This window comes from Phasianus colchicus, chromosome 8, assembly GCF_987193195.1.
Source record: "Phasianus colchicus chromosome 8, bPhaCol1.hap1.1, whole genome shotgun sequence".
In the NCBI taxonomy this organism is placed as follows: Eukaryota; Metazoa; Chordata; class Aves; order Galliformes; family Phasianidae; genus Phasianus; species Phasianus colchicus.
The window spans coordinates 27,546,129-27,559,606 of NC_143443.1; the positions used below are offsets into that span (position 1 = coordinate 27,546,129).

The 13,478-nt window shown below is 46.1% G+C and overlaps 1 protein-coding gene across 15 annotated transcripts in view; it reads left to right on the forward strand.

The window, feature by feature from the left end:
* Positions 1-260: 260 nt before the first annotated feature.
* The window catches only part of TCF7L2 (transcription factor 7 like 2), a 170,698-nt gene continuing 157,480 nt past the window's right edge, over positions 261-13,478 (forward strand). For all 15 annotated transcript variants that reach the window (XM_031597458.2, XM_031597463.2, XM_090145510.1 and 12 more), the window contains exons 1-3: positions 261-1,357; positions 1,657-1,723; positions 1,885-2,009. In XM_031597458.2, the coding sequence (XP_031453318.1) occupies positions 1,169-1,357; positions 1,657-1,723; positions 1,885-2,009 (381 nt within the window). In that variant the 5' untranslated portion in view covers positions 261-1,168. The remainder of the gene's footprint in view (positions 1,358-1,656; positions 1,724-1,884; positions 2,010-13,478) is intronic.

Sequence of the window (13,478 nt, forward strand, 5' to 3'; positions counted from 1 at the left end):
AGTGAACCCGCACGTTTGAATCCTGCGTGCTACCGCCGTGCTACGCGCGAGGAGCAAGTGCTGCTGACCAAAGGGCTCTGACCACGTTACGGGGCTTGTCACGCACGGAGTTTCTTACCCCCAACGAGGGTTACCAAGCCCTCCCTCCCCCCCAACCCTGCGATGCTGATCCTGGGGCCGCCCACCCTCCGGAGGACCCGCACCCCGCTGGGCGATGCGCCCATAGAGCCGACCGCGGTCCGCAGCGTCGGCCGCGGAAAAGTTCGCTCTCGCCCAGCGCGCAGCCGAGGGCACTTCTGCCTCTTCGCCCCCACCTCCAGAGTCCGGCGCAATTTTTATTCTTAATTTAATGTAATTTTTTTTTTTTTTCCCCGCCCCTCGCCCTCCTGCTCCGTGCCCCAAAGGATCATTGTTAGCTCTGCCTCCCCCACCCTCCTCCTCCCCCTCCCGGCCCCAGAGCTGTTTATTTATGCAGACGTCACCGGGAGCCCCCGCCCCCTCCTGCATCTCATTAAGTGCCTGGTGTGCTGCTCGCTCCCTGTCAATAATCCCGGATCCCAGACTTCTCCGTTCCTCCGGATTTCGATCCCCCTTTTTCGAGCTGTCAATCAGCGCCGCCTTTGAACTGAAAAGCTCTCAGTCCAACTTCAACTCACTCAAACCCGAGCGGCACAGGCTCCCAATATCGGCGGCGCTGCCCCCCCGTTACAGCTGACTTCTTTGGTTTGTTTGGTGCATTATTTTTTTTCCCCCCCTACGACCCCTTCCCCCCCCCTCCCCTCCCCCCGGCTCTATATTTTTGATTATTATTAATTTTTCGCGAGTGCGGGTGCGCGCCGTGAGCAGCTCCGGGAAGAAAGAAAGAGAAAATCCAGAAGAAGGGAAGGAAGAAGCCCAAAGTCACTGGTGCAAAGGAGCAAAGGAGAGACATTTCCCTCCCCTCCTCCTCCCTCTTTTCCCCTCCCCAGGAGGAAAGAGAAGGGGAAAAAAAAGAAACTTTCACCTTGGACTCTTCTTTTTTTGGTGCAAACTTTCCCCCCCCCCTCCCCTGTTCTTTTTCCTTTTTTCCCCCCTCCCCGTTCCCCTCCTTTTTTTTTTTTTTTTTCTCTTTTTTTTCCCCCTTCCCCTTTTTGCAAAATTGCTGCTGGTGGGGTGAGGCAGGAGGAAAATGCCGCAGCTGAACGGCGGTGGAGGGGACGACCTGGGCGCCAACGATGAACTGATCTCTTTCAAAGACGAAGGGGAGCAGGAGGAGAAGATCTCCGAAAACTCCTCGGCCGAGAGGGATTTAGCTGATGTCAAATCGTCTCTCGTCAATGAATCAGAAACGAATCAAAACAGCTCCTCGGACTCAGAGGTACGGGGAACCCCGCGGGGCCGTGCGGGCGGCGGGCGTGGGCCGCAGCGGGGCCGGGGCCGCCGGGTCCCGCTCCCTCCGGCGCCCAACTTTCCTCCGCGGCACCAACTTGTAACGATGCCTTCTGTTTTGTTCTGTTTTCTCCTGTTTTGTCCTTCCCCCCTTCCCCCACACCTCCTTTCTTCCACCTTCACCCCACACCTTTCCTTCCCCCCCAACCCACCCCCCCCACACGCACACCACCATTACCAAAACACCCCCTCCCCGCTCTTCCCACGCCGACCCCGGCCCTCTCCCAGGCGGAGCGGCGGCCCCCGCCTCGCTCCGAAACTTTCAGAGATAAATCCCGGGAAAGTTTGGAGGAAGGTGAGTACGGCCCGGCCCGGCCCGCAGCCCCTCCGCCCGATCCCCACTGCGGGACACTTCGCTAAAAAAAACTTTTTCCTTTCCCCCCCATCCCTTCTTGCCCTCCCCTCTGTTGCCCCCTTCCTTCCCCCTCTCCTCTCGTGTCTCCCCCGCCATGTTAGCTGCGAAGAGGCAAGATGGAGGGTTGTTTAAGGGCCCACCATACCCGGGTTATCCCTTTATAATGATCCCCGACCTCAGCAGCCCGTATCTGCCCAACGGATCGCTCTCTCCGACGGCGAGGACGGTGAGTGCCTTTTTTTTTTTTTGTGCCTTTTCTTCCCTCATCTCCTCCCCCCCCCCCCCCCCAGCGCCGCGCTCCCCGCTGCCCCCGCTCGGCCCCGGCCCCGCCGCCCCCTCCCCCGCGCCGCAAACTTTGCGAACTCGGCGGGCGGTGGCGGGAGGGGGTTTGTTTACACTTCGCCATGTTGCTTCTCTCCTTCGCTCCTTTCCTGGTTTTTGTTTTATTTCTTTTTTTATTTTATTTTATTTTATTCCTTTTCGATTTGTTTTTTACTTTCAGTTTTACGGGCTGCTTGCTGGAGCCCTCCGATGTGGGGTTAAGAGGAGGGAGGAGGGGGAAAAACAAGAGGGGGGGAAAAAGCAACAAAAAGGAAAGCGGCCTCAAAAGTAAAGTAGGAACGAAGCAAGGAAAAAAGAAAACCCGCAGAATCGGGAAGTTTTATTTTTTTTTCCCTAACAATTACTATATTTGTTTTCACGCCCCTCTCCCGTCGCTAAGCGGGGAGCGGCCGCTGCCCCGCCGGCCCCTGCCCTCCTCCGCGCCGCCGGCCCGGCTCCGGCTCCCCCTCCCCTTTCCTCCCCCTTAACCCTCTCCTGCCCTCGGCCGGCCTCTTGCCCCGCTGCCCCTCCCGGCCCCGCCGCCCTCCTCCCGCTCCGGGGCCCGCGGCGCGGCGCGGAGCCGCTCCGGGAGCTGAGAGCGCGGCAGGCCCGGCCCTGCGCCGCACCGCACCGCACCGCACCTGGGCCCGGGCGGGAGGGGAGGGCCGGAGCCGGAGTCGGGGATCGCCTCTTTGCGAACTGTAACAGCGAAATCGAAGCGAGTCGAGCGAAATTCCTGCTGCAAGCGTGCTGGCAACACGCGTTGTGCTGAAAGCGTCCTCTTCTTGTTGAGCTTTTTTTTTTATTTTTTCTTTTTCTTTTTTTTTTCTTCCCCAAATTGTTTTGTATTTAATCCCGAGGGCAGGGTGCGCCTGCCCCTGCGTGTGAGCGGCGCCGGGCTGAGCCCCGCTCCTGGCGTCCCGCGGAACTCCGGGGGCTGCAGCGGGGCCCGGGCTCAGCGCTGCGCTCCGCCTGCCCGGGGCAGCGCTGCCGTCCCATCCCCTTCCCGTTCCGTCCCTTCTTGGCGGTGGTGGCTTAATTCTTAGCTAAAGCGATGAAATCCAGCGGGGTACAAAATGCTGTCGATGGGCTTACAGTGTCGTTTTGTTCCTTCTGGGCGCTTCTCAGTCCCGACAGTCCCCATGTGTGTTTATACACTTTTTTTTTTTTTTTTTCCTTGCGGTAACACGAGATAGCAATTTACAATAATAGATCCACTGTTCCAGAGATGTTGTAGCCACGCTAATGACTGAGGTCTTGGGCAGCTTCAGCGTATCGGATCTACAAGTGTTTTACAGCATTAAAATATTAACATCGGGTCAGCCGTGCTTCCATCCAGTGGAACGTCAGCGGGGCGGCACTGGTGGCTGTGCGGGGCTGTGAGGTGCTGTGAGGTGCTGTGCTGTGCCGTGCCCCCCAGCTGTGCGGGGCTGTGCGGTGGCGGAGGGGCACTGCAGTTGGCAGTGTGATGGCCGGGAGGGGAGGTCAGGGCTGGACGCGCGTTTCTTCTTTTGAATATGGTCACTCCTAAGTGTACGGGTGATGGGGGTGAACCTCAAACCCTGGAAGCGCAGGGATCCAGACCATCAAACAATCTTTGATACAAATGACTTCGGAACAAGTCACTTGGTTACAAAGTAGCAGCATTGTGTTCCTTTCTTGTTTCTTTTTGCTTGAAAGGCATTCCCCTCTCTCAAGCACAGGTTATAGGAAGAACAGCTTCTCTTCCCTTTCCTTAAGCGTCTTTCTTACAGCAGATTCAGTTCTTCATTTTCCTTTTAATCACTGCATTTCCCAGACCCTCTCTCCCTCCGCTTGCAAACAGGGGTTCCCTTGCAGTTTCCCTCTATTCCTCCACTTGCTCCCCGCAGCTAAAAAGGCCTCCATAGGAATGTGGCATTAGTGGGAGTCAGAGGTGCTGCCCAGGGGATGCCACGCTGCGTGGCAGGTGTGGCAGGTGGCCTTCTCCCGTTATCAGATGGGATCTGAAGAGATTTCCACACTCTGTAGGCAGTTTTTTCCCTGGCAACCTCCTCGTATCTTCCTAACCTTATTCTTTCACATTCTGCGTGTTTGTTTGTTTGCCGACAACTTAATTATAGCCTGGAAAAATTAAAGTTATTAATTGAGTCCTGAGAGCAGGATGTTACAAGGACCGAGCGGGATGGCAGCTGCTGTCACACTGCTGTTAGTGGATGCTGGCTCTCTGCTGCACAGCTTCCTATTCCAGACAAATTAGATCATGCTCTTTATTGTTTATTTCTATTTTTTTAATACGTGTTAAAAATGTATAGATAATTCAGTGCCGTTTTTAATTTTATTTTTATTGATGTAGTTTTTCCAGAAACCTTATTTGAGGTTTAGGACATGCAAGGTCGAGGTGATGCAGATATGTGACAGAACTGCTTTTCCTTTCCTTTTGCTGTTGCATAGAACCTTAAAGATTTGTGGGTGTGGTTTTTTGTTGCTTTATTTTTTCCTACTGACTTTTTCCTTTTTCTGGGGTGGTGGTGTTGTGTGTAGTGGGATCGCTGTTTATTTTATTTTATTTTGTCAGTGTCTCTGTAATTGTCTGTTCAACACATGGGCAGCGATTCCTGCTTTACTGTTACATGAATGTGTGGAGTATCATAAAATCTGCTTATGATGAATAATATATTATCTAAAGAATAATGCTTCAGTTGCTGAAAACTCTTTATAAAAGCAGGATAGGAATAATTTTATAAGCCAAAGATTTTTTTTTTTGCATGTTAAGGTTGCTTCTGACAGAAGCATTGCTTGCAAGAATAGCTGTGTGCTGCGTGGAGATCTGGTCACATACTAATGAAGTAATGCATCCGAGAATGCAGTTTCATACCTATGCTTGCAGAGGATCCGGGGGAGCTGCCTGATAGGGATAATAAAGGACATTGTTTTCGTTTCGGAGTTGGAAATGAAAAAGTGGTTTATTTCATATCGATCCTACATTTAGATCTTGGTTAATACATTTGGTATTGGAGCAAATAGATGCGTTGTGACTTGAGAAAGCCCTGCTGGCTGAAGTCTCATTTTTATTGGTGCTGTTGCATCTTCCTTTCCCCCAAACTGGTGCTTGCTAAGTGGTGTTGTAGGGGTGAGCTTGTGTTTGGTCCTGAAATGTGCAAGTTTGGAATGGCTGTAGGGGAGAGCAGCCCTCAGCTCACAGCATAGGTCCAGGAAGAAACTTTTTCCTGTAACTGCTTTGAAAAATGGATGTTTTCCTTTATCTGCTGAATGAAACAACATAATCCTTCCTGACACAAAAGCAGCAGACCCAGGAGTGCGAAGGGTTAATGGTGGTCCCTTTTTTTTCCTCCCTCCAATTGTTTTGACAACACTTTTCAAAGTGTGACATTCCAAGCCCTTGCAATACAATGTAATATTACTGTAATTACACAGGTCATTACATTTTAAATAGAGAACAATAAAATGCTTATCGCACTGAAAAAGAACAGGTGTTCTTGCCCTTCTTTGGTATTTATGCTAATTGTTTTTCATCTCCTTCAGAAATATTTATGGCTGGCGTGTTAAGATTTCAGTCTCGATGCGACAATATTAATTCTTTGCTAATCTTTATGGTTGAGGTTTAATGTCTGCAGTATGGATTATAGTATTAACATCCACCAACTCATTTAATAATGTAGGTACAACTTAATATGTCAGCACTTTAGTACTTTATGATACATAGCTATTCAATGGAGACTGCATTATTCACTTTTGTTTTTTTTATTGAATAGATGTGATTTTATAAAGTTTCTGGACTTGTGCAAAACAAGCTATTAAATAAGAACTGATGATCCTGCAGCATAAATCAAACAGAACCTCTGTAAAGAAACTTTCCTCATGCTTAATTAGGTAGATTGCTGAATCACTGCTGTAGCATTAGCATAGCTGCTATACAATGGCAAACAGATTGGGTCTGTTAACTTATTTCCAGTAAGGAATCTGAGTTATTTTGAATTCTCTTCTTTTTCTTTTTATTTTCTTTTTATTATTTTTTTCTGATAGCATTTCTTTCTGGAGCAAACATTGCATTGCTGAGTCCACCAGCTTCTCTTTAGGGGGCTGTGAAAATTAGTTAGAGAAAAGTTTCATGTTTCTGGGACCTTGCAAAACAATATAATGCAGCACTGTTACTGGAGCATACCGGATAATTGCAGGACTGCACTTCATTAAAAATAATATTTGCCTTGGAAATCAAACAATTTTAATAGCTGCAGCAGTGGCTGATCTATACTGGGGAAAAAAAAAAAAAAAAAAAAAAAAACAGTAGACACCTTTCCTGGCTTTTTTTGAATGCATTCACACATGAATTGATGATTTTGAGTGTATTTTATTTATTTATTTTTCCTTCCCTCCTCCTTCCTCTTCATTTTTTTTTGTTCAAGCAAATATGTGCTGATTTGTCAGCTGGAGGCAGGGAGGGGGATATGTCACAGCTTTCATTGAGGCTTTTAAACCAGAATGTAGGTAGAAATGTTTTAAATTTGTCAGACTTTCAAGACCGGGCCCCAAAATCAGATTTAAAAAAAAAAAAAAAAAAAAAAAAAAAGTAGTGTAGAGAAAAAAGACAGCTGCAGATTTTTTGTGTGGACGTGTGTTTCTGTACCATGACTAAAAACTCTGAGGACCTTTCCCCAGCTGTCTGGGAGTTATGTGGAAGTTGGATTATTGGCAGTTAAGCATGAGACAACCTGGATTTAGCAAATGTTCTCCTGCACAGGAAGTCGATGACATTATACTGGGGGAAGGGAGCGGATCCCGCTACAGGCGAAGCTTGGGGGGGAGTCTGCTCCCCCCCCCTCCAGGGCAGCCCAAAAGCAGCACTTGCAGTAGGCAAGGCGAAATAGGAAAGTGGTGGGTTTCTTTTTTCTCTCCCTTTCACTCTCTTTTTTCTTCCTTATTATTTTTCTATTTTTTTTCCTGGGGTTTTAGGTGAAACCAGATCCCTGGCTCCCACCTCGGAGCTGCTGTGGGAACTCCTGCCTGGGGCGCTGGGGAGGTGTGGGGAGAAATCCCAATCCCTGCACCCCCTCAGCTCTGCCTCTTCGCAAATGTGTACCTAAGCCTTCAGCTTTGACTTCTAATTGGGCACATTTGTGAAGGAAATGGTTAATTTTACAACCAAAGGCAAACTTGCACCTCGACAGGTCTGCTGAAAGAAATGTGCCACAGTCGTTTGCTGGCAGGCACCGCAGGGTCATAAATCCACGGGGTTTATTTACAGCCTATAACACTTATGAATGTTAAGATATTTGACGCCACGCTGGCCTTATAATATCCAAGGTCCACAGACACTGGCAGTGGGTCAAATTTCTTTCACTAATTATAAGCAATGAGAGATGGAGTGTGGTTCTGGGGGGTGGGGAGAGCTGGAAATCCTGTCCCTCCCCACCCAAAAGCGCAGAATTTCGTGCTCCTCCTCCCAGGCGCTGGTTTATGTTTGTGCTTTTACGTGGGTTCTGAAGTTTATAATTAACACTTGCAGTGCCAGAGGGGCTGAGCTCTGCCTGCAGCAGGAGAAGCCAGCACAGCCCTTGGCAGATCTGAGCAGCATTGGACAGTATATCCTAGATACTGACACGAGCAAACATTTAAAGAAAGATGACACCTGGAAATGTCCTTTAATTTTCTCATGTACCAGTGAGAGGGGGAAGAAAAAGATGATAATCCTGTGAGGTTTGATATAAGAGGTGGATGGCTGGGAATGCACGTTTTAGAGTTATTTGGTGCGTGGTGACGACTTGGTGTGTGTGCCTGTGTAAAAAGGGGCTCTCTGCCCGCATGAGGGGAAGGTGTGAAATGATGTGCTCAGTGGAAGGGCAGAACACTTGGGGAAGCTTTGCACCCTGCTAGAGGGAGATGTGAGGGGTGGATGGGGGTGCGCTGGGGGCTTTGGGGAGCAGCAGTCACAGGGGGCACTGGAAAGTGCTTGGCAGACAAAAGAAGAACGTGGGAGTGCCAAGAGAAATCCCAGAAACTTGTGGGATGGGGAGCATGCTGGTGTTTGAGTGGTTGGAGGGGAACTTTGGGGCCTGGGACTTGACTCCTCAGTGTCAGGCAATTTTGGGCTCAGGGAGAAGTAGTACACTGCCCGTGCAGCCTGAAATCTGCTCTGCTGCCTTGGGGTGGGTGCTGGGCCTGGCTCTGCCGCCTGTGCCATGCTGTTACCTGGGTGTGCCCAGGTATTACTCCTGGCTTTAATCCCTCCTGCAGTTTCCTGCGATCTCCCTGTAGGTTGCTGTTGCACTTGGATGCTAATTTAAGAAAAACGTTGTGTTATGTGTGTGGTGGAAAGCTGTGTTCCTTTGCCCATATGTTTTTCTTCTGCTGGTTGTGTAAAGCCTGGCTGGGAAGGGGAGGAAAAAAGGAGGCTGTCAATGTGGCCCTTCCATGAGTAAATGTACAGTTTTGTTGAAGGCTTTATGCATTTGCCTAATCAATGGAATGCTGTGAGTTATTAGCCCCTGGGGACAGATCTGAATCCCATACCACCGAGGTGTGGGGCTGGGGCCTGTGCAGCAGGTTATCAGCAGCTGTGCTGTCCCGCTCCTGCCAGGCCCTGCCCAGGATCCCTCCTTTGTGTTAGGCAGTCTGCAGCCTCGATCCGTGTTCTTGTGGGGTCACACGCGGGCAACTGGGCAGTGCTGAATGAGTTAAGTTGCTGGCTGAAGTTTGGCTTCATGAAACTAAATTTGAGGCCTGGTAGGCATTAGCAGGGCACAGCACATTTACAGAGCTTAATTAGTACGAACTGTAATTGTTCATGGTCTGCCAGAAGGAGTAATGTTCAGGAAAAGTGGAGTCGTTCTTCTGCAGTCTTCAGTTTTAAAACGATAAATCACTTGCATATTTGTGCAGTGATTCAAATGGAGCTGAGACCTCTCCATCTCAACATGTGGTAAATTGTAAAGTCAATGAATTGCAGATGTAGGGTACAGCAGATTCTCTAAGAAAATGCGGAATGAACGGGGAAGGGTGATGCTATAAATACTTACTGAGAAGATAACTGGGTTTCTGCTGTGCCAATTATGATGTACTAAAGATATTAGCAATTTTGTTTGAATGTATTTATTTTAAATTTCTTTAAATATAAAGGTACCACATTACTTCACTTGGTGAGGTTTTTCTTAATGCTGCAGAACAATGGGTTTCATATGGAAGCGCACGTGATAGCCATATTAATACAAATTAATTCACTATGAGTAAGGTTGTAGCCTTTCCTGGAGGAGCGTATAATGATGGGGAACTTTAAAGCGTGGGTGCAGAAACTTATGAGAAATGTAGTGGTAGAGGATGCTTTATATTTGAGCAGGGGGAAATGCTGGGACTATTCTGTCTCCCATCGTGGCGTTCTGTATTTGCTTGTAAGTCCTTCCAGTTTTGGAGACATTTCTTGGGTGTTCTATTCTGACAGCCTAGAGCCTATTTCAAGGGGGGGGTGGGGGAATAAATCACAACAAAACTCCAAACTTATAAACAAAACTACACTATACAGATTAACATTGTAAATGCTGTGTATTGTTTTTTGCTTTTTTTTTTTTTTTTTTTGAATGTGGAGAATGTGTGTCACTCTAACTGCTGTGAAATCTTGTCTTCCTTGGGCTTGGTCCAAGGTCCATTGAAGTCAGTGGAAAAAAGCCTTCTATTAATAACGACAGGCTTTGGATCAGGCCCCGAGTGTCTTGAACCAATGGCCAACTCATTCAAAAGTGGATAAAGGTATTGAAAAAGCCAAACTAAACTAAACGTCGCATTGATTGCTTCTTCTGCGGCATTTTTTGCTCTTGGGAAAAAAAAAAAAAAAGTTGTGTTTCCGATGGTACTTTCTTAAATGAGCTCCTGCAGTATCTGACTTTCCCACAGAAGTGCAGAGCATCCTGGCAGGATCAGGATTTGGTCTGAGGCTGTGTTGCATGTCAATACTGCTTTTCTAATGTGAGTAGGTGGATTTGTATGGAAGTTGTAAAAGTTAATGATTGTTCTCTGACTCATAAGCTGCTGGTTTCAGCAAAGAAAAATGATGACAGTGAAATGATAGAAATTATAGGAGACAAGTAGGCTTTGGTGAGCAGTGAATGTATTTGTGTTTGAAATGTTTCTGCTGCTTGCTGAAGGAAGTGCAAGGAGGGAGATGATGTGGGGGCTGTGGTGAGATGTCTGGGGTGCTGGAGTCCAGCAGGTTTTGGCCAGGAAGGAAGCTGAATTCAGGAGGGACTCTGATGTTAAAGGTCCCATAACCATTTTGTTAGTCCTACTATACAGTTAGTTTTGACTAACTGTTTTCCCCTCTCGGCAGAACAGGTTTTAATGCCCTAGGCTCCATGGGAAGTACGATTGCATGCTTAATGGCTACCAAGTATGAATATATAATTGTGAGCTAGCAGCATCTACCTTGCAGCTCTGTGGGGCTCTGAGGAGTATCTGTGGTAAGAAAGGAGCTGTATACAACAAAATCTGGCTTGGCTTTTTAATTCACAAGTGGAAGTGCTACAGCTGAGATTAAAAAAAAAAACAAAAAATACAAAAACAAAAACAACAAAACACAGCAGCAGCAACAACAAAATCCACAAAAATTAAAAAAACAAATGAACAAACACAGAAAGGAGAGTGTGGGAAGGAATATTTAGAAAATACTGAACTGAAAATACTGCAGAAGGGCTTTCTGGGGAATATGAGAAATTCTTAGATGTTGATACAATGGAAACAAATGATCTTATTTTAGGAAAAGGAAAAATAGAGCAAGAAAAGGTGGGGGGTTACCTCTGAGCACATCTAAGTCCTGCTGGAGTCAGTGACTCCTTAAATAATTATGTGGAAGAGTTTGAGGCCATAGGCTTTTCTATTCTTAGAGACAAGACACTACATTGATTTCTGTTTTTAACTGATGCAAATATTTAATAAAGGTTCTCTTGGAAATACTTTAAACTCTAGCCTGAATAATTTTAACTTGGTTAAACCAGTGAACTGGTTTGAGAGCATACACAGTAAGAGGTTTGCATTGGTTTAATTAGATTTAAGAGATTTATAAATCCAGGACCGCTGTTCTGACATAGGCGAGGTCTGGAACACAGCGTATAGATGCTGCATTGATCTGCACCCAGGTTCAACACACTGCTATAGAAATGATGCTATTATAAATGTTTGCTAATATTAAAGAATCCAGTAGAAAGTGTGACCTTGACTGAACGCATCAGAAGAATAAGACTGCAATCAGTGTTTCTACCTTTGTTTTCTCTGAGACACTGGCGAGAAGATTTTTTCCCTTTGAAAGCAGTTACAGATTATAGTTCTCTGCCTGGAAGTCAAGATTTTGAGATTTTTATTAGCAGTATTTTTAGCTGAATGCCTCAGTTTACTTCTGATCCCTGTTATATTCCCCTATGGGCTTTTTTATTTTAGTTCTTAAACTACACCATGAAATGTAGATTAAAACGTGTATGTGTCCATTTGAAGGGAAAAAAAAAATCTTTACAGGAGCTAGTCACAAACCTGACTTCTGTACTGGTTGCAAAACCGCTGTGTAAAGAATATCCATAGAGCTTATTTTGCCTGGGTAGCAGCTAAATACCTTTAGAATCCCCAGGGTTGTTAAAGGCCAAATGCCTGCTATATGTAGTAAGTTTATTTTTCATTGAAATCTGTTGCTCAACTATAATATGTGAAAGTACTTTCATGGAATTTTGTTTATGAAATGCAAGTCTGAAAACTGGAACCTGTGTTGTAAAAGGAGCAGGGTACATTGAGGTGCTGCTGGTGTGTCCATACCTCAGTTATCTGTGGGTTGCGTGTGCACATCTGTGTATATGCATGTGATGTATATTATTTGTGAATGTATAGTCAAGTTATCAGGTGTCTATTCAATTTTAATTGACAATATGAGATTCCTGTGGTTTCTCTGTGTGCAGATTGCCTTGGGGCTCTACAGGGTTTGTGGGAAGAAAAGCCTTGACAAGTTTCCATTAAGCTCTGAATCAGGCAATTGGAAAAGAGGAGAATGAAAGGAGCTGAAAAGAGGGACAACTTGTTAGTGTTGCATTCTGTGCTTGCAACGAGAAACCTCTTTTAGACAAGAGCGGTTCTCAGGCCAAGAATTTCAAACTCGCGGAGAAACCTGTCCAGAACACAAAAGTTGTTTGAACGGGGTGCAGAATTGTCACAGTAATTAGAGCAATCTCCGTTTACTGAGTGGCAGCCTTTATAAAGGACAGGGGATAAAGGGTTCAAATTCATCTTTCTCTCTGTGATTCACTTCTGATGAACTGCCTCTGTGTATGTATGTGTATATGAAGGAGAGTGTGTGTGTGGCCACATTTTCAGCCTTTCATCGCTAGATTGCCCTTGTTTTAAAAGAACAAGGACTTGCGTTTCCTCTGACTGCCTCGAATGACGTTTTCAGACATTTTGCCTTTTTTTATTCATGCGTTTTCTATCGGTATTCTAATTCAATGCATAGAAATAAGACGATGCTTTTGGAAACATGCTTGTGTTGTGCCGGAGAGGGAACCCCAAATATTTCTCAGTCTGTTTCTCTGTTTTTCTTCTTTCTTTCTCAGTCCTGCATCTTTGACTCTTAGGAGTGTTCCCATTATTTTTAATAGGATTACTTGTAGAAGCAAGAACAGTGAATGAATAAGGCTTGGGCCCTTAAAGTTTATCCTCTGGCTGCTGCAAGGTCTGTCCAGAACTACTGAATCAGCTGGAGATTTGCCATTGCTCTTATTAGGAGAAGGATCAGGCCCACAGATTACATAAGACTGGGTCTTGTGAACAAGCCAAGTAAAACTGTAAAAATCACAGTCATTGCCACGTGCACTGCAGAAGTGTCCGGAGGCCTCTGGGCTCCTCTTGATCAGGTGCATTACAGAGGAATATGGTAGCAACTGAGCCAGTTAGTAGTGTGGGTGTTCTCACTGGAAGAAGAAAATGTGACAAGGGTTTACCTTTAAAGAAAAGAGAATATTCAGCATCTTTATTTTTTTTTTATCTGTAGTCATACTGAATGCAAAGTTGGTCATTTTGATGTCTATTGAACAAGAGGTTTAGGTTCAGTTGTTGCCTTTTATTTGTTGTTCCTGAAGTAATGCAGCATCTCTTTTGTAAAGTTTTGAAGGCAGTGACTGTGGCTGTTTTACTTAATTGTTTAGCCAGCGTTGCATTTCTGCTCTTTGTTAACCACAACACTGTATCTAAATAATGAGAGAGGTCTGCACGTGTTCCTTAAAATGGACCAGAGGAAAACAGGTCTTGCTGCTTGTCATAGAAGTAGTTGAAGCTAACAAATACTACTCATTGATGTGAAAGATGCAACTCTGAGATGGTGTGCAGAATCTGTATGCAGATTCTTTCTTAATTC